General features: G+C 41.7%; 1 protein-coding gene across 1 annotated transcript; it reads left to right on the forward strand.

Moving 5' to 3' along the window:
* Nucleotides 1–1066: 1066 nt before the first annotated feature.
* CNDP2 (carnosine dipeptidase 2) lies at nt 1067–15319 on the forward strand. Its single transcript, XM_069957855.1, has 11 exons — nt 1067–1222; nt 2876–3019; nt 6573–6735; nt 9238–9326; nt 9756–9956; nt 10812–10896; nt 12243–12403; nt 12656–12820; nt 13293–13434; nt 14556–14703; nt 15139–15319. Exons 1-11 carry the CDS (start codon nt 1163–1165, stop codon nt 15203–15205), a joined length of 1425 nt encoding a protein of 474 aa, XP_069813956.1. The 5' UTR covers nt 1067–1162; the 3' UTR covers nt 15206–15319.
* Nucleotides 15320–21534: the final 6215 nt, after the last annotated feature.

The following is a 21534-nucleotide window of genomic DNA, read 5'->3' on the forward strand; positions in this document are numbered from 1 at the left end:
GAAAACACCTGTTACTTATTCAAATTAGGAAAAAAATGCCAATCTGCCCACTTTGATGCCAGTTTTTATACCCAGAACCACCTTGGGCCAGGCTGGACTCTCTTGGATGTGATGCGGGGGATGCCTCTCTGTATATTATCAGTGTGAGATCAGTGGCCCAAACTCATTTAACCCTTTGAAAATACCTGTTACTTATTCAAATTTGGAAAAAAATGGCTATGTGCCCACTTTGATGCCAGTTTTTATACCCAGAACCACTTTGGGCCAGGCTGGACTCTGTTGGATGTGATGCGGGGCATCCCTATCTGTGTATTATCAGTGTGAGATTAGTGGCCCAAACTCATTTAACCCTTTGAAAATAGCTGTTACTTATTCAAATCATGAAAAATGGCTATGTGCCCACTTTGATGCCAGTTTTTATACCCAGAACCACTTTGGGCCAGGCTGGACTCTCTTGGATGTGATGCGGGGCATCCCTATCTGTGTATTATCAGTGTGAGATCAGTGGCCCAAAGTCAATTTTATTTTTAAATAATAATTTTGTGGTTTTACTTTCATGCCCATTTTTATGCCAACCGTGGGGTCTTTTTTGCCATTTTTATCACCAGTCCTCTCAGGGCCCCTCACTTACGGTAGGGTATGAATATTATACATTTTCTGTAAGAATTATAGCTAAAACAGGAAAAAGAAAAATCCTCTGAATAAGAAACTGCCGAATAAGAAACCAACTTCAGCCCCGAATAAGAAACTGGCCGAATAAGAAACCAACTTCAGCCTCGTGACTGGGCTCCCTGTTCTCAGAGCTCACCGCTATCATACTGCTTACAGCAATAAGGAGAGGATGTGACAGCGTACAGTGCTCGTCCACATGTGAGTGACATCTAGCGGCAGCAGAATGGCAGTCCCCCCTGACACGTGTATATACCGCGCTCTGACTACACAGGCTGCGGGAGGGGATTGCGCAAGCGGCAGATCTCGTGAGCCCCCTGCTGACTAGACAACGCCGACCAGCAGCTCCCGGGATAGTCAGCTGACCGCCCGGCGTCACGTGACCGGTGCCGACTGTGGGCGGGGCTTGTTCTCTAGGACCAAGGAAACGTGTGACATCTAGAGAGTGTGCCGCCTGCTCCCGACCACAGCGCCGCTCACCTCCGCCGCCGCCATGTCCGTCCTCCCCACTCTCTTCGAGTACATTGACAACCACCAGGAAGTCTACATCAAGGTAATGCATCACTATGGGGGCTAGATAGGGGGGAGGGGCGGAAATCCTATATACCGGCAGTATCAGAGCCCGCTCATCCGGCAGGTGCGCAGAGGGGACGGCTGGGGAGTCCTAGGGATAAGCAGAGAGGGGAGGGGGCTGCCCTGCGCTCCCTATGGGCCTATAATGGTCTCCCATCCCCAGGGTCCTCTGTGCTGCTTCTACCATTAGTTGTGCTTCATGTTTAGTTTGTACGTTTGTCTTTCCCACCATTGTCAGGATCTCTGCTTGCTTTTGGTGAAAGAAAACCTCCCAGGACTGCTCCCACACCAGTCCCCAGACATCTGCCCTCCCATTAGTACTGTGGCCCCAGTATAGTACAGTTCTGTCAGCCATGTCACACGGTTGGGTTGCTGTGTCTTGTAGCTGAACGGTCCTGGTTTCCATTCACTTACAGCAAGAAGTGAGGGCCAAATTAAAACAAGGTAAATTATTCCTTTTATAGAGTATATTTACTTACATAAAACAGTCATAGACTTGTATGGGACAATCTGTGCTGTAATTACAGTCCGTACAAGAGCTTGTCAGTAATTGTACGGAGAGTGTGAATAGCGCTATAGAAATCAATGGGATCTTAAAGGGCTTATCCACCTAAGAGCTAAAGAATGAAATGCTCCCAAACCTAGCTCACCAAGTCCCCCGGAGTACCCCGAGCCGTCTCCTGTCTTTCTGGCTGCTGCCATTCCTGAGTTACAAGTTTTTCTATATCCAAAATATAAAACTCCATTCTTGCACAGTAAACACAGGACTGTATTTTTCCACTGATTTTGCATGACACCACCCCAGTATTTATCCCATACTAGCTAATGATGTAGCTATGTGCTGCACAATGGCATCTGTTTACCAGGGCTGGGGTGTAGTGTAGGTTTAGATCTCTGCTTGCTGACTGTGAATGAAAACATTCTAGCTCCATTCAGACTCTAAGAACATCCATAACACTTAAACAATACACAGAGCTGTGACACATAGACAGGTACATGTGTGTACTTTCACTGACAGCAAGCAGAGATAGAACTATAACTTCATTTTACAGAAACCTAGGCTCGGGGTCACATGTAAGTCCATGGAAGCAGCACTTTGACAAGTGAACAGGTTCATGCGGATGATGTCAATAGACGGCTAACCCGGCCCCCAGAGAGGAGATCACATGCCCTGTGTCTACAAAGGAGGGAGGAAGAGGGAGCTGAGTGTGTTGTCAGAGTGGACACAGAGTAGATGATTTTAGATGTCCAGAGCACATAAGTATGAGAAAAAGCAGGGAAAGGGTGCAAGGTAGGTTATGTATATTAGATATAGGGTGTTGTTGGGAAGGGGGATCATTTAGAATATTGTTTTTGTTACCTGGATAACCCCTTGAAATGTGTCCATAAATGCGGATTGGCAGGTACGGACACAACTACAGAAAGTGTGAGTGTATCCTAACCTGGTACGTATAAACCTCTAGGAAACATCTGGCTGTAACATCTGTATTATCTTACACTAGTGGGATGTGACACCTATTATATGTGTATTAAGTGCAGAATACACATGGAAAACACTGAATCTGACCTTCAAGCAGAATGTATAGACCTAAGAGAGTAGTTGATGTTTTTACTTTATTTTTTTTCTCCACAGAGACTAGCAGAATGGGTTGCAATCCAAAGTGTATCAGCCTGGCCAGAGAAGAGAGGAGAAATCAAGAAAATGATGGAAGTGGCTGCCAAGGAGATTGAGCGCCTGGGTGGCTCCGCAGAGCTGGTGGACATCGGAAAGCAAAAGGTGACAACATGAATATTTCTGATTGGCCATAGTCAAAGGCTAATATGATTGATGGCCTATCCTCAGGACACTGATCAGCAGGTGCCGACAACTGGTATGCCTGCCGCCTCCATGATGGACATTCAGGGTTTGGTGTACACTGTGGAGCCCTGCTAACAGTACACAATACTAGCGAGGGTCCCTTATTCCTTAGGGGAATGGAGGGGCAGCATGCATACTCAACTGAATCATCTCAATCATTCACTTGGTATGAGACTGCTAAAGATTGCTGAGTACAGCACTTGGCTGAGTACAGCACTTGGCTGAGTACAGCACTTGGCTGAGTACAGCACTTGGCTATCTTCAGCAGTCCCATATTGAGCGGTCAAGCATGTGCTTGAATAGGCGATAAGGTGGTATCCTGGGTAACACGCTTTACTCTCATATACTCTAATAAAAAGAACGGCACGCATGAGCAGCCACCTGAGCAGTTGGCTTCTGTGCTTCAGCAGAATAAAGTCCGGAGTCACCGACCTAGGTGGAGTTGGCATGTAGCACCTTGTTGTACAATGACGCCTTATTAGAGAAGGGCTGATTTATTATGTTGTTAGATAGGTGTGTAGAAGTCCAGATAACTTTTATTAGACATTTATCTACCTCTTCCTGCCCGCTTATCCAGCCGCTCCACAGTAGTCTTGTACCTGCACAGACCTTTGGGATCATTCAGAGCAAATTGATTTATGATGGGGCAGAATTCAATTCAAAATTTCAGTTTAGATGATAAACCCATTACCGTGCCCTGTTTTGTATTTCATTGTATCCCACTGGATCTTTGCCATATACCTTCAGTTCAGTGCACTGTATAAAATAGACCTGTTTTCCTGCCAGTTATACAATTGATGACTAACCTGTCTGTCAGGGAAGTAAGTAACTAAATCTACACATAATAGTTGGTACCCGCAGTCTCACTTGTATACAGTCATCTCATGTGCCAAGGGATCTACACTTGTTGCAAAACACTAAACTGGTACACACAGCAGGTTTGGGTATAGGCTACAATACACATATGTTTGTACTGTATTGTTTGTAGTCTTGGAAGTCTCCATATCTAAGCTCTTACTATGGAGAGCTACATTTTACTAATGGATTCATGGGACTCTTCCCTGCTATGGCCTAAGCTCTTTCAATGTCCCTTATCAAAACTAAAATAGTTAAACTTGTAGGACAGATCAAGTGAAATATTTTGGCAAATACATTTGTTTCACAAACTCGCCTCCTTCTCTTGTTTTTCCTTCTTAGTTGACAGCTCTTGGTCTAGGTTCACAACCGCTACTCTACTCTAAAAGAAGTTGTTTGACTTATGTGTGTGTGTGTATATATATATATATATATATATATATATATATATATATATATATATATATATATATATATATATAATATACACACAGTGGTACCTCGGTTCTCGAACTCAAATGGTTTCAGAAGGCAGTTTGAGAACTGAGCAGTGTTTTTCCATAGGAAGTAGTGTAAATGTGTTTAATTGGTTCCAGCACCAACCAGTAATTACCTACAGTACCCATATATTACATTGTATAGGGCCCAGTATAATCCCTACAGGATATTACATAACAGCACTATATACTGTACAGTACATTATACACAAACATTCAATGAAACCAGCAATTATACTACTAACTCCTCACTCATCCTTTACTATATAGAGTCCCCCCACCACAGCACTGTAAGGGATGGGAGAAGGTGGTGCACTGACTGTACTACTACTGTGCTCTATATGCACTCCAACAGTCTTATGCAGTACAGGATGGGAGATGGTGATGCACTGACTGTACTACTACTGTACTGTATATTATGCACTCCAGCAGTCTTATATAGTACTGTACTGTATGTGAAGCCTCACCAGTGCTAAACTCACCAGGTATATATATATATATATATATATATATATATATATATATATATATATATACACACAGATATACACACACACGCAGTGGCCTCTCAAGTTACAATGTTCCCAAAATTCCAGGACGACCATTGTATGTTGGAACCATGACTATATAGAAAACTGGTAACTGGATAACTAATACAGATAAAGTTAATATGTGTGTATATATATAATATATATATATATACACCAGAGATAACTACTATAAGTTATAAATCATTTTATACATATAGGACAGTTGCTTTTTTAGGGTCCTGTGCATTATGCACCATGGACCAGAAACAAAGTACATCTGGTTTACAATGGAGCGGCTAGTCCTGGCTCTCTATTGTATGGAGATGCTACTAGACAGCAAATGACTTCAGTAATACAGGGATTTTACCAGGGAAATGCTTCCTTTAAACAACTCGTATTCACCCCCTACGCTCTGTATTTTTAGCAGAAAACCATTGGCGTAGGCTAGGTTCACCCTGCGTTTCTGCTGATTTAACATAGCTGTTTTATGGAAACAAACGGATGGTAAAAATGGATGCAGTTGTGTGCCACCTGTCAGGATCTGTTTTCCATTGACTTACATTATGAAAAGAACGATAAGTGTGGCTTAAAGGGGTAGTGCGGCGGTAAACAATTTATTCACAGAATAACACACATTACAAATACAACTTTGTAATGTATGTTATGTCTGTGAATGGCCCCCTTCCCCGTGTCCCACCACCCCCACCCGTGTACCCGGAAGTGTGGTGCGCTATACATACCTGTCACGTGCCGACTCGTCTCCGATCTTCAGTCTGCGATGCACAGTTTGGCTCAGCCAATCGCGGCTGAGCAGCTGATGACGCGGCCACGTCATCGGCTGCTCAGCCGCGATTGGCTGAGCACAGTTATGCTCAGCCAATTGCTGCTGAGCAGCCGATGACGCCGGCACTCAGGACGCTCGGAGGGATTCGGCCCGGCCGTCCGAAGACGACATCGCAGACTGAAGATTGGAGACTAGTCGGCACGTGACAGGTATGTATAGCGCACCACACTTCCGGGTACACGGGTGGGGGTGGTGGGACATGGGGAAGGGGGCCATTCACAGACATAACATACATTACAAAGTTGTATAACTTTGTAATGTGTGTTATTCTGTGAATAATTGTTTACCGCCGCACTACCCCTTTAAAGCTTAGTTCCCCTTTAAGCCTAAGCCTATCAGCAGGTTAGATGAATTTAACCTGCTGATACTGTGCAGGAGAAGGCGAGGAGGAATGTGTGTGTCTTACCTTTTTCCTCACTGCCCGTCCGGTGCAGTTAGTCTTTTGCTTCACGGTGCGTTGAGACCATTAGGAGCACTGGGACACCTGTTAGGAGCACTGCCCGTCCCCATAGTGCTGATCTGGCCTGCTCCATTCATTATTAGTAAGGGGCGGGTTGGCTCTATGGGGCGGGCAGTGCACCGTGGAGCACATGACTAACTGCACCAGCGGAACACCGCCGAGGAGAGAGGTAAGACAAATACCTTCCTCCTCTCCTGTGCAGTAGGGACATATCAGTAGGTTAGATTCGTCTAACCTGCTGATAGTTCCGCTTTTAATGTCTTTTTACTATTTATTTATGCTGCAGCTCCCAGATGGCTCAGAAATCCCTCTCCCTCCCATTATTTTGGGCAAATTGGGATCAGATCCTGGTAAGAAGACAGTGTGCGTATACGGCCATCTGGATGTCCAGCCAGCGGCCCTGGAGGATGGATGGGACAGCGAGCCCTTTGTCCTGGAGGAAAGAGATGGTGAGCAGCACAGATCTTTTTTTATTTTGCTGATGTAGTTGTAATTTGACATCTTCGTCACGCGGCACAATACGTCCATGTCTTTGAAAAGTAATAAGTAGTCATTTGTGCAATAGACAAATAAGAGGAAGCACTAAAGTTTCATTTCCTTTAAAGTTTTTCCTTCTCTGCAGCAGAAATTCTCTAATTCTACTACATCTGGCTCAGCATATGGTATATAATAGAAGGAAGGGTCAGCCATGACAAATAATGGAGCATATGAGACTGTAACCAGTGTCACTGGAGCAGAGCATCAGCAACTTTATGGTTCCTCTTTTCCGTCTACCCCGATACAATGCTGTGTATGCTCTTAATGGCTTATGTTATATTCTTATACTGCCACTATCAAACTGTAAGACTCCATAACATTTCTTTTTTAGGCCTAATGTTATGTTCAGAGGGGCCAATAAAGCTTAGATGTGGGGATTTGGTGCCTCTGACTGTTTTAGGATACTACCGAGTAACTCCACATAGCTCTGCTTCATGGATCCCGGGGCGCAATACAGATGTTAAAGGGATTGTGTCATCAGAAAATGACCTATATATAAGTCATTATGTTAAGCCTTTCCCACTTATCTGAATAGGACTGGTCCTGTCTATTGTTGGCCTATGAGGCTTGCTGTAAAGCAAAACTCTAAATGCTGTTAAATTAGCTCAAGCACGATGGTTGACTCCATAATAATGTAGAAAAAAATGGAAAACTTGCTCCAAACCAAGCCAGTCTAGGTGATGCATTACCTTTTTAAGGTCGGACCCCCATTGATTAGCAAGTTGTCACCTGTCTTGTAGATAGGAGATAACTTGTTTATATGGGAATATCTCTTTAAGCTGGCCTTTCACATGGGACTTTGGTCACAATGTTGTGGCTGATCAATCGTCTGTGGGGATGTTCATACGAACAGTCCTGGCAGCATTATGCCAGACTAAAACAAACCACTGTAGTTAAAAGTAAATGTAAATCACACTGAGCTTGCACAAAGTGGCAAATGATCAGCCAAGTTTGGCCACTCATGGCAGATAGATATTTTTGTGAATTGACTTCATCCAAAAAAATTCCACATGGCTGATCACATATTTGGCAGAAGTTATCAGGATCACAGGGAAATATTACTTGCATTTAATTCAAAGCAATGCTCATCCATTTCAGTTTTCCATTATTGAATGGTTATGGCCAGCTGTACAATGAGACCATAATTGTTTGTTCGATGGCTCAGCCTGCAAGCTTTGAGTGTAACATCCTGCAAATATGGATGAATTAAATGGGTTATTCCCTATTCCGTGGAGGTATTCCTTATCCACCAGGCCCCCCATAAATGACAAAAAATGTAAATTAAATATCCCCTCAAGTAAATAGAGCAGTAGTGCAGCCACCCCTCTCATATCTATAGGACTTGTGAACATATCAGCACTCAGAGTTCAGTGCTCGCCAACGTTTAAATGTTCCATAAACTGTGAATGGAACTGTGGCAGAGCATTTAAAGTGTCACTGTCGTGTTTTTTTTTTTAAAGAAATCAATAGTCCAGTCGATTTTAAGAAACTTTAATTGGGTTTATTAAGCAAATATGCCAATATCGGCATTCAAAAAGACTTTTCCCAGCCCCCCCTCCTCCTCTTTCATCCACTGCTCATTATCAGGAAATATCAACTCTTCTACATCAGTCGGGCCCTGTCCGGTCTATGGAGAGGGGAGGAGGGAGAGTTGGCAGCAGAGAACAAAGGATTACACAGCAGGACCTGTGTGAAGGCCTATTCAGAGGTCAAAGAGGTCAGTGCTGACTTCAGAGGAGATAGCCCAGTGATGTAACTGTAAATTAACTCTTTGTTCTGTTTTGGTGCCTCATCTCCCTCCACCCTCCCCTCTCCATGGAAAACCATGAAGACAGGGGGGAGAACTTCAAACTGCTTTTTCATGATAAAAAATGCATTTTTCAGCTAATAAACCCAATTACAAAGTTTCTTAAAATCGCCTTAAAGACCAAATAGATATTTCCTATCCTGTAAGGAGGGAAGAATGATTAATTTTATGGAAAAAAAAACTTTTAATATGAAAAATGACATGCAAGTCAAGTGTGCTACAAAGTTGCCAAACAGGTAATTTTGTCAGTCAGCTATATAGTGGTCTCAGTATTGTGTAGGTTCATTATGGTGGACATTTTGTTTTCAGAAATGAGTATATAGACATATATAAGCAGTATGGCTTTGCAGGTTTTCTCGCCGTTCATACTTTTATTGGTTGAGACATTTGTACATTTAGCTCTAGAAATTGCCCTCAAGGATAGGAGTGTGGTGAGCTTTGACTTCACCTGCACCTTTGCACCTGATAGTGTGCTGACATGCCTCATTTCACATCTTAGAGATAACGTATTGGCTGAAGCAGTATATTACACAGTCATTACTACTGCAGATAATCGACTTCAAGTAACCGACTATATTATCTTAATCTTTGACTTGTTTTCATCTAGGTAAACTGTATGGGAGAGGTTCTACAGATGACAAAGGTCCTGTGCTTGCATGGTTAAATTGCATTGAGGCCTATCAGCAGACAAAGCAGGTAAAACAGTAACTGCTGCAGAGTTGGTGATTAAACCATATTGGCTGTATATTACCCATTTGTACATCTGATGTAATTGGAAATTCCAGTAACAAGTACCATTTTTCTGCCATGTTCACTTTGGATCATTATGTGATCTGGTCATTTTTGTTAATGCAGACTGTAGTATTGGGTGACTTATGGTTACACATCTGTGAATGCTGTACAGCATCTTCTAACAAAAACATGAGCGATCAGTGGATCACTGGTGCAGCCCCTTATTTCCATCGTTCCTCAGCCTCACTTGCCCTATTACACAGAGAGATGTGGGCCGAGATTTGTGGGTTGATTTCTGCGCTTATTATATAAGGCATCAGCTTTATCAGTTTGTTTTTACCTTTTCATTTAGTATCTGAATAACACCACCTGACTGTCTTTACTTTTCTGTAGGAACTTCCTGTGAACCTCAAGTTTTGCTTTGAAGGAATGGAGGAGTCTGGATCAGAAGGTTTAGATGATTTGATCTTTGCCAAGAAAGATACATTCTTCAAGGATGTGGACTATGTCTGCATTTCTGATAACTATTGGTTAGGGAAAAACAAGCCATGTATCACATATGGTCTACGTGGCATTTGCTACTTTTTCATTGAGGTATGTAGTGTTATAACATTTTAGATTGTAGATTATTCAGTTACATCATTAATTGAAAATGGTAACATTAGACAACACTTCTGTAAGTGCACAGAATGTCCTAAATGGTGATTGTTAGAGCAGGATGTACACATCCGTAGTTCTGACCGTACATCTAATGTCCTAGTTACCTTAATAATTGCTAGAAAGTTGAAGTTAGGGCCCGATTAGTAATGTAAACGAGCGCTGATTTAGATTGGTGTTTGTTTACGGAGCCTTTTACACGGCTCATTGTGCAGCAAGGGATGCATAGAGATCTTTAGCGATGTCAGTGCAGCCCTTGCTTTAAGAGTGTAAAATAATAAAGCATATAGATACCTCTCCATGCTCCCCAGTGTCTTCCTGGCTTCTCCCTGCAGCTGCCTTTGAAGCTTCAGAGCTGGTCTCTGAAGTGACAGGTCGCTCGGCCAATCACTGGCACCAGCAGTCCCATCCTGGTCAGTGACTGGCTGAGCAGCCTGTTACTTCAGAGATTGGCTCTGAAGCTTCAAAGGCAGCTGCAGGGAGAAGCCAGGAAGACACTGGGGTGCATGGAGAGGTAACATATATACTTTTATTTTCCTTTACACAGGAAAGGATTACACATACACTCAAAAAAGCCTAATAAATCCTAAAAATCTTTACAGGTAGGATAAGATGTAGTAAATATGGCTAACATACAATGTATCATCAGTCTGATTGATAAAATGGATCTCAGTGGATCATGGGTTCTATAAAAATGTGCAGATACTATTACTGGAGACAGGAGAGAGGAAGGGGCACCTGTGTCTCCCTTAACCCGTCAGCTTCAACCTCTTTTGACCCTTCTCCTTGTAGGTTGAATGCTGTGACAAAGATCTTCACTCTGGGGTATATGGAGGTTCTGTTCATGAGGCAATGACTGATCTAATTTTCCTAATGGGTGAGCATTACATATCTTATTGTTGCCTAGTGGCTGACAAAGTCTACTGTATACTGTAATACGGTCTTCCCACATGTGTAGTATGCTTGTAGGTTACCATGATACAGATCAAAGGCTGGCAAAGCATTATATTGGGGAAATAACCCCCTGCAGTGGCCATAACCATACATATACAAAAGACTGACCTTTGCCTCTATTCAGGATCAACAAGGTTTAAAACTGCTAGCAATTTTTCTGTTTTGGTGTGTTTGTGTGTATTAGTACAGGTGCTTTTATGTTTTTATTTCATTTGCAGTTTTATCACTTGTTTTCTTTCCATTAAAAGTCATGTTGTTCTTTCTTCTGGTGACTCTGTTGAAGAATTGGGAGGGTGGTGGAGGAGAGAATGACAGAAATAAAAAGGCCCAAAAAGTGCATAAACATGTGCTAAATTTTTTCTACCTATAGCGGTCTGTGAGTGTGGAAAAAAAAATACAAAAATGTTCAAGTTACATATTTAACTATAGACTAGCATTTTTTTTATTGGCATATTCACTACATTTTATCTTTCTACAGTGTTCTGTCCCGGTACACTGCCATCCTGATTGTCCATCAGATTACTGTGCAGTATAGCAGAGCCACAGAGCTGTAGCTGCAGTACATAGTGACAGTTAGGGCCCTATTACACGGGACGGTTATCGTGTGAAAAATCGTTATATCGTTTGAATTTAAACGATAATCGTTCTGTGTAATTGCAAGCAACGATCGAAAAAACGTTCGTATGTCGTTGCTCGTTGATTTAGATCCAAACCTAAAATTATCGTTAATCGTTCGCTGTAATTCCACATTCATTCGCTCAAGTTCCGCATTTTTTCACTAATCGTTCAGTGTAATTGCACCTTGTTCATTGTTTTGCTGGAATCAGATGGAGTAAACGATCATAGTAACGATAATAATAACGGTCATAGTAACGATTGTAACTAACGACCATCGTTCTGTGTAATATGGTGAGCGATTTCACGTTAATGATAAACAATCTCATTTGCGATCGTTTATTATTTAGTAATTATTTATTAATGGTGCGTTCACACCTACAGGATCTGCAGCTGATTTCATTTAAATAACTGAACACAGCATCAAATCTGCTGCAGATCTGCTGCAGATCCTGTAGGTGTGAACGCACCCTAATAGTATTTATTTGAAATGATAGGTGCACTTTAATAAAGGGATGCTCCTAGATCGGGAGCCCCCTCTATGATGTCATATATATTGTCGTAATAAGACAGTACTTTTATTTTCTTTGGCATTTGACTTTGCAGTATGACTGATATTAAGGTGTTTAGTCCTGTTTCTTTTTATTCCCCAAGGCAGTTTAATAGACAAGAAGGGAAAAATTCTTATTCCTGGAATATATGAAGCTGTGGAGCCGGTCTCAAATGATGAGAAAGCAATTTATGACGCTATTGACTTTGATCTTCAGGAATTTGCTAAAGATGTTGGTGCTAGTAAACTCCTACATGAATCAAAGGTATTGGAACTTTACTTAGCTATTAAAAAAAAAACCTACTGCAACTTACTAATGGCCAGTGTTGGAACTGTAGAAAAAAAACTAAATAAAAAATATATACACACACCATATTAAAAAAAAAAAAAAGTAATTTTGTATCTGATCTGTTTGTGGTCCATCCTGAGATGGTGTCTTCATTGTCCTGCTACAGGGGATCCACTGTCTGGGACATAAGTTGTGGGTTTTTACATTTTGTATTGGTCTCTTTCACAGGAACAGATATTGATGCACAGGTGGAGGTTCCCATCTCTCTCACTTCATGGCATTGAGGGAGCTTTCTCGGCTGGTGGAGCCAAAACTGTTATTCCTAGGAAAGTCATTGGTAAATTCTCTATAAGACTGGTGCCCCACATGAATCCAGATGATGTGAAGAAACAGGTAGGACATTTGTTTCTGATTTTATAAATAAACATAGTTTATTCAAGTTAGGTGCATTTTCAGCCATTGCCCAGAGATATGGCCACTTGATCCATATCCAGTTTGGCTGACATTGAGTGATCCAGTTGTGGAGATTCCCCTATTGTCCTCCTGTAGGCCACTGGTGTTGGGCCATAATCTATAGTACTAATTTGCGGTTCTTTCAGCAGGAGCTGTAATATTTGTAATATTTCTGCCATACAGACAGGATCAAAATAGAGCAAATATGATGAAATAAAAGCATTTTACATTTTATGTGTATATTACTAATTGGATACTTTAAAAAAAAATAAAAAAAAATTGTATTTTCCTTTACAAAATGCTATCTTGTTCTAGAAAGGAAAAAAAAAAACGAGGTTGGATATGGGTGGAAATATCTTTCATGTCTCTGATATGAATATAATGCCAATATTCTTTCTGCTTGATATTTAAGGTGGAGGACTACTTAACTGAGCAATTTAAAGCGTTGAATAGCCCTAACAAGTTTAAAGTTACAATGGGTCATGGTGGAAAACCTTGGGTCTCAGACTTCAACCACCCTCACTACCTAGCTGGAAGGAAAGCCATGAAATCTGGTATGAATACATGCAGTGTAATTTTGCCTGTATTTAAAGACCTTGGTAGTAATTAAATTTTGTATTAGTCCTGTAATTTATTTTGAAGGGATATTTTCATGTCAAAGGGGTTATCCAGTGCTGAAAAAACATGGCCACTTTCTTCCAGAGACAGCACCACTCTTGTCTCCAGTTTGGGTGGGGTTTTCCACTTAGTTCCATTAAAGTGAATAGAGCTTAATTGCAAACCGCACCTGACCTGGAGACAAGAGTCGTGTTGTCTCTGAAAGAAAGTGGCCATGTTTTTGTAGCGCTTGATAACCCCTTTAAGGCTTTACCCCTTATCCACTGAATAGGAAATAGCAAGCAGATTGGTTTAGGCCTGACTGCTAGAACCCCCAATAATCCTAATAACTGGGACATGGAATGAACAGAGAACACCGCAAGTACACAGCCAGCACTCCATTTATTCTATGGGGCCTCCAAATATTACCCAATACTGGGCTTTGCAATGCTCTTGGACCTCACGTGCAGTGTGCTATGTTCATTCCAGGGACTGTTTTCTACCCATTCTTTGGATTAGTGGGGTCCCGGCCTGTTGTCTAGTGATAAGTAATAAGTTGACATTATGGGAAAATTACTTTGGTTCTCCTAGAACCAGATTCAGACTTGTACAATTGATCCCAGTTTTACATCATGGCACCCAACCTGGAATTTACATCTCCTAGCATGCATTGCCGCTGGGTCTCACCCCTGTCCTGTAGTATCTGCCCACTACTGGCTTGATCTGCTTCTGTTTTGTTGTTTCCCTACCCTTGGCCAAGTGATCACTGTGTGAAGTCAGTGATGGGCAAGGTTACAGCTTGCCTGGCAACAAAAAAAAACAGACGACATGTAACCTCTGTTTCTAAAGGGAGGAGTGGAGACAGATTGGACCAGGAAGTGAGTATTTTCAACAGCTTCAGGATGTGTGGCAGAAAAACTGACTAATTCATGTTCTAGAAACATATTATAAACAAGCTTATATTTTAGGAAGGGATTGAATAGGGGAATATTTCTTTTGACCAGGGTTCCCCTTTAAGCTACTTTGGTATTAAGGTTCCATTTTGAGCATTCCTACACATTTCCTCTGTTCTCTACAGTGTTTAATGTTGAACCTGACCTGACCAGAGAAGGTGGAAGCATTCCTGTGACACTTACCTTCCAAGAAGCAACTGGAAAGAATGTTATGTTGCTGCCTGTTGGTGCTGCGGATGATGGGGCACATTCTCAAAATGAAAAACTAAACAGGTTAGGACTGTCCCTTGTATCTTATACTTCAAATACACTTTCATCATAAGTTTTGAATCTCTTACTTTAAAGGATCTATACACATTTTAACTACATACATGGGTCTTCTGTTTAAATTATCTTATGCCCTACCCACTGAATAGGGCATAAGTTTGAAATCAGTTGGGGGGGTCCGATCACTGGTACAAACTTCCCACCCACCCCTGTGTGATTTCCAGAATGGCACCCCTACTCCTTTTTGTTTTGCTGCTGCTCCTTTCTCCTCTTTAGCGGCTCAATAAAAAGTCTGGGTTTCTTTTTGGAGATTGTGCAGGGTAAGAAGGGACACTTATCCCCTGTCCTTATGAAGGCCTGTAATCCTATTTTATAGCAAAGTACATTTTCATTGTGTTGCTAGCATTATAAACAAGTCTAACTGTATCCATTGCATTCCAGGTACAACTATATTCAAGGCGTCAAACTTCTGGGAGCGTACCTGTATGAAGTATCTAAGCTGGACTAACTGAGACATTCAGTTTTACAAGTACTTATTCATGCAGCTGTAAAGCCAATCTGGAACCTTACACTTATTATGTGAACATAAATGAAATCAACAAAAGCAACAATTTTAAGTCTGTCACGTTTCCCTTGCAATTTTTTGTCTCAATTGTCTAAAATGGCATACAGTCTGTGTGCACTGTATGAGCTAATAGTTAGGTCTACACAAGGCAGTGACAGACATAGAACCCTATATAACAACAATCTGTCTTCAAAATAAACTATTATCAGGCTTCAGAGATCAGAATAGAGAAGAAAAATACTGTCCATAAATATCTGACTGCCTGCTCACCAGTTGTAATTGGAGAAGGGCATTTCTACACACAATAATTATTCTGAGCTGTTATAACCTTTGACTTGTTTCAAGAAACCTTGTCACACAGTCCAGCTCTGCCCCATGTTTGGTTGTCAGAAAAGTTCAGTGGTTGGTTGGCTGTCCAGTAGTTACAGCACTACCTCTGCATTTGCATCTCTAGTTTTCCGCTCTATTGTACCCAGTTTTCCGCAGGACAGTCTCTGTGCCATCATAGGAGAAGAAAACAAAAATTATGCCTGGGCGGCATCTTTCACTTGACAGACAACCAACAGCACCTTGTGCACCCTAAGGCTATGTTCACACTACGTAAAACTACGGCCGTAGTTCTCGCCGCAGAACTACGGGCGTAGTTTTGCGGTGTGTAACATAGCCTCATTTTAGATGGCATCCCGGCCGGAGCGTACATGCATAGTATACGCTCCGTCCGGGAGCCCATGCGGCGCCTGATAAAACTGGGCTATGGGAAACTCTGATGCGGGCGCACGCTGACGGAATGGCCGGGTGTTCACGTAATGTGAACATAGCCTAAAGACTTAGGGCCCTATTACACAAATTCACAAATCGTACGGTGTATATACTCATCATTCGTTCGTCATTATGATTGTTCGTATATATAATCTTAATTACGATCCAGCTAACAACAATTGTTCCATGTATTAATGTAAAGTGGTTGTTCACAACAGCTCTAGTTTGCAGCCATTAATTGGAGAAAAAAAATAGCTTTGTCTAATAGGACTCTTGCAATAAGTTCTGCCATGCCGCCTGGCATCAGGGTGTTTATTCTTCAGCCAAAAATAAAATCTAAAAGAAGGCCCCAATACGGATCTAGAATTTCTAGGAGGGATACAAAATTAGCCTTCTTTTTAATGAGACTCCTGTAAAAGTCTTTCAGGCTCATCCATGAAAAGAACAAGTGTCTGAACTCCTTGCCGAGCCAAATTGACAGGAAGTCTTGACCTCCTTATCATAGACTCATGGTTTATTTAGCTTACTCTGAATTTTGGTTTTCTTGCATGCGTAGCACTTTTTACTGATACACTTTCACATTGTTATCTTTTATATTTGAGCAATGTTCCTTAGAACAGAACATTGCATTACTACTTTCATAGAACCAACAAAATATGGGGTTTATTACTCCAATACCATGGGCATACAGAACCATAGAAAAGCAATGTTATTTTTATACTTAAAATCAATACAATGTGCATAATTAAAGCATACAAAAAAACAAACCCTTTACAGAAAAAACACCTATCACAAAAAAAACCAAAATAAAGTGATACCTGTTGCACTCAAGATTGTAACTGTTGTAGAAAATTTGGCATAAATCATATTACTGACACATAGTACTGTAATCAGCAAACACCATATCATGAATACAGGTAATGTATTACTCAACTCATCCATTCATGAGCTATAGTAATATGGGCAATGTGATCCAAACATAGGTTAACACTCAATTCTTAGCCATAGTAGGTTGCTGTTTTTATTACCCCAATGTGCAATTTGCATACAAGATGCTTCCTCATGGGCCATAATTAGGCTTTTGTCCTGACTATGCTCTGGACACTAATAGGCTTCATATCATTTTTTCGGATGACATCTTGTTTGCCACAGCAAGTCATCCACAGCGTGCATGTCCGGATCCTGGAATCTCCTGCAGCCTCTGAGGCCACACTGCACAGGACTCCAGCAACCAACACCCCTGACGTGTGCACATGCAGGTAAATATTTATAAAGGAAAGGGTACCCTGGATTATATGGGACATATCCCCAACAACCTATTATATTAATTGAGATCTCTATTTCAAACCCCCAAACCAATGTGTCCCTCTGTCTATAAATCCCACATGTACTATTATCATAAAGTACTATAAATCTGTATAAAGTGCAGAACGTGCAGGCAAATGAGGTAACCGATTTCTGATTATGTAACAATACAATCAATAAAGTGCAGTGCAAGAGGAGAACATCTTATATTCTCCAAATATATAATAGCATCAATACAGGGTATAAAGTGCAATGTAACTAATAATAAAAACAGGAAAAAAACACATTGAAATCACTAGTAGTGTGAACATGTACAAAAAAAAGTTTGTCTTTTTAGATCGGTTCATATATAGGTTTAATTTAAAGGCTATTTTAACTCTTAGGGGACACAGCCAGTTTTCATTTTTGCGCTTTCCTTTTTTCCTCCTTGTGTATATAAGGCCATAGTGCATGCATTTTCCACCTAGAGACCCAGATGAGCCCTTATTTTTTGCGCCACTTATTGTACTTTGCAATGGCAGATGTAATTTTTGCCTAAAATATGCTGTGAAACCAGAAAAAAAAATTTATGTGGTGAAACTGAAAAAAAAAACACCTTTTTTTATTTTTTTTTTATTTTGGGGGGCGGGGGTTGTTCTTACACCATTAAAGGGGTTATCCAGCGCTACAAAAACATGGCCACTTTCTTCCAGAGACAGCCCCACTCTTGTCTCCAGCTTGGGCGGGGTTTTGCTGTTCAGTTCCATTGAAGTGAATAAAGCTTAATTGCAAACCGCACCTGAACTGGAGACAAGAGTCGTGTTCTCTCTGAAAGAAAGTGGCCCTGTTTTTGTAGCACTGGATAACTCCTTTAACCCTAGGGTAAAACTGGCTTGTTATACATGTTCCTCAAGTCAGTATGATTCAAACTTTTATTAGGGGAGGTTTATAAATAAAAAAAAATAAAAAAATTTATACACAGATTAGAAAACCCCCTGGGAGACTTCTAGTATTACTACACTAATCTCTCAGAGAGATCTATGCAGTATAGATATACTGCATAAATCCATGAGCTCAGCTGCTGCAGCTGAAAGCATTAGAATGCCGAGCCGGGATCAGCGCCATTATGGCGCAGACCCCGGCCCATACCAGATGCAAGGATCACTCCTCCGTGATCACGTCGCTGGGGGACAGCTAGCATTTAGATGCGTATAGCAACCAGGATCGCGGCAGCTTGTTGCCGCGCGACCCCCCTCTGAACTCCCCTAGCGGCACTAGGGTGTACAGTAACATACAAACATGTAAACAAGTAATTCCAGAGCTCACGCTTACATGAACAATACATACATAATTTGGCTTCTGGGGGTATGTGGCTAGCCATTGGCATGGTAGGACTCAACTTGAACGTTAGCTGTACCCAGTGGCATCGTGCATTGGTGCATAGTGGCTGGCCAGTATTTTTAAGCTATGCAGCTGCTGACCCTCAGACTTACCTTGCTGAACACTAGATGGCTGGCTAGTATGCCTACAAATCAGGCATTTTGTATCCATGTCAAACCACTGGGTCCCTTACCAGCCATATGAATGGAGGCCACTTGTCCCTTTAGTGATTAGAGCAGCTATGTTCAAGGTCTGTAGAGTGAATGGAGTGGTGGCTGAACATTTGTACTGCCACAACATTCCAAGCTAGTGGTTGGACAACACTGCTTAGCTAGTTAATGTCTGTTCTGTAGATAGGGGATAACCCTTTTAAGGAATTTTCTTGCAGTAACTCTTGCAAAGGCTCTAGGCCTGCACACTCTGCAAACAAAACATGGGTCTGAGGTCCTGGAACAATTACTACTTAATGGGAAGACTGATAAAGGTAAGGGTCCATTTACACAGAAAGATTATCTGCCAAAGATTTGAAGCCAGAGCCAGGAATGGATTTGAAAAGAGGAGAAATCTCAGGCTTTCCTTTATGACCTGTTCTCTATTTATAGTCTGTTCCTGGCTTTGGCTTCAAATATTTGGCAGATAATCTGTCAGATAATCTTTCTGTTAGGGATGGTCCGAACCTGCCGAGGTTCGGGTTTGTACGGACCCAAACGCTCGGCAGCAGATTCCCGCTGTCTGCCTGCTCCGTGGAGCGGGCGGATCCAGCGGGAGTAACGCCTGGAAAACTGGGATACAGGCTGTGGATCCGCCCGCTCCGCGGAGCGGGCAGACAGCGGGAGTCATTACAGAGGGTTTGGGTTCGTACGAACCCGAACCGAACTCAGTTCGGACCATCCCTACTTTCTGTGTAAATTGACCCCCTTAGGGTGATTTGTGACTTCTACACAAATATGTCTAGCATGTGACATATCTGACTATCTACACTATAGATCACCCATGCTAATTTGTTAGAGCAACTTAAAGGGATTGTGCCATCAGAAAATTAATATTTTTTTTTTAAATCAAGTTTTTGTTAAATTTATATTTAAGAATTTTTTTTCTAATTTACCATATTACTATATAATTGATAAAATACAGTAATACCTCGGTTTTCGAACGCTTTGGAACTTGAACTGCTTGGTATTTGATCGAAAATTTACCCAGAAGTAGTGTTTGGAATTCGAACTTTGCTCGGTGTTCGAACGTTTTTGCGAGTGTGGATGGTGGGTTGTACCTGGCGAGTTAAGCAGTGGTGAGGCTTCACATACAGTACAGTGCTGTATAAGACTGCTGGAGTGCATATACAGTGCAGTAGTAGTACAGGCAGTGCACCACCATCTCCCATACATTACAGTGCTTGGATGGGGGGGACGCTATACAGTAAAGGATGGGTGAGGAGTTGGTTACTACTGTACTATAATTGCTGGTTCTGATGAACATTTCTTATGTTTAATGTCCTGTACAGTATAGTACTGTACTGTAGTGATTATACTGAGCACTTATCAGTGTAATAAATGAGTATTGTAGGTGATTATTGGTGGCTGCTGGAACCAATTAATCACATTTACATTATTTCCTATGGGAAGACACTGCTCGGTATTCAAACTGCTTGGTTCTTAAAATGCCTTCTGGAACCAATTAACCCCTTAGCGACCCATAACGTATCCTATACGTCATGGTGCCGCAGGGGGTGTTCAGAGCGGGGTCCCGCCGGGACCACGCTCTGTACGGGACCGATCCCGGCTGCAATCTGCAGCCGGGCAGTGCCTCTATTAGCCGGCGCGGGTCCCGTTGCCGCGCCGGCTAATTAAGCCCTTCAATGCAGCTGTCAAACCTGACAGCTGCATTGAAGTGTTTTCCTCCGTGCATCCCTGGTGTCTAGTGGGACGGATCTCCCCCCCCCCCCCCCCCCCCCCCCCCCCGGGGGAGATCCGTTCTCCTGCCCGTGCCGAAGAACATATGTAGTATCACCGCACACGTAATCGCCCGAACTATTAATTAATCACATTCCTGATCTCGCACGGTAAACGGCGTAAGCGCAAAAAAATCCCAAAGTGCAAAATTGCGCATTTTTGGTCGCATCAAATCCAGAAAAAATGTAATAAAAAGCGATCAAAAAGTCGTATATGCGAAATCAAGGTACCGGTAGAAAGAACGCATCATGGCGCAAAAACTGACACCTCACACAGCCCCATAGACCAAAGGATAAAAGCGCTATAGCCTGGGAATGGAGCGATTTTAAGTGACATATATTTGTTAACAATGGTTTGAATTTTTTACAGGCCATCAGATACAATATAAGTTACATGTTATATATCGTTGTAATCGTAACGACTTGAGGAACATGCATAACAAGTCAGTTTTACCATAGGGCGAACGGCGTAAATGCAAAACTCCCCGAAATCAAAACAAATTCGTTTTTTTTTCAATTTGACAGCGCAAATGATTTTTTTCTGGTTTCACAACATATTTTTATGGAAAAATTATGCCTGTAATTGCAAAGTACAATTGGTTTCGCAAAAAATAAGCACTCATATAAGTCTCTAGGTGAAAAAATGCAAGCGCTATGGACTTTTAAACATAAAATGGAAAAAGCAAAAGCGCAAAAACGAAAATTGGCTTTGACCTTAAGGGGTTAAGTTCGAGAACCAAGGTACCACTGCAATCCTGAAATTTTGTTCAGTTTTTATTCTCACCTTTTATTCTCACCTAAGTCTTAAACTGAGCTGAGAGTTGAGACACTATTACAACAAAGGACTATCGGCCATACTAGGACAATTACCATCCGTTCCTGATAATAATTGTCTGGTGTT

This window comes from Dendropsophus ebraccatus, chromosome 2 (assembly GCF_027789765.1).
Source record: "Dendropsophus ebraccatus isolate aDenEbr1 chromosome 2, aDenEbr1.pat, whole genome shotgun sequence".
NCBI classification, from domain to species: Eukaryota; Metazoa; Chordata; class Amphibia; order Anura; family Hylidae; genus Dendropsophus; species Dendropsophus ebraccatus.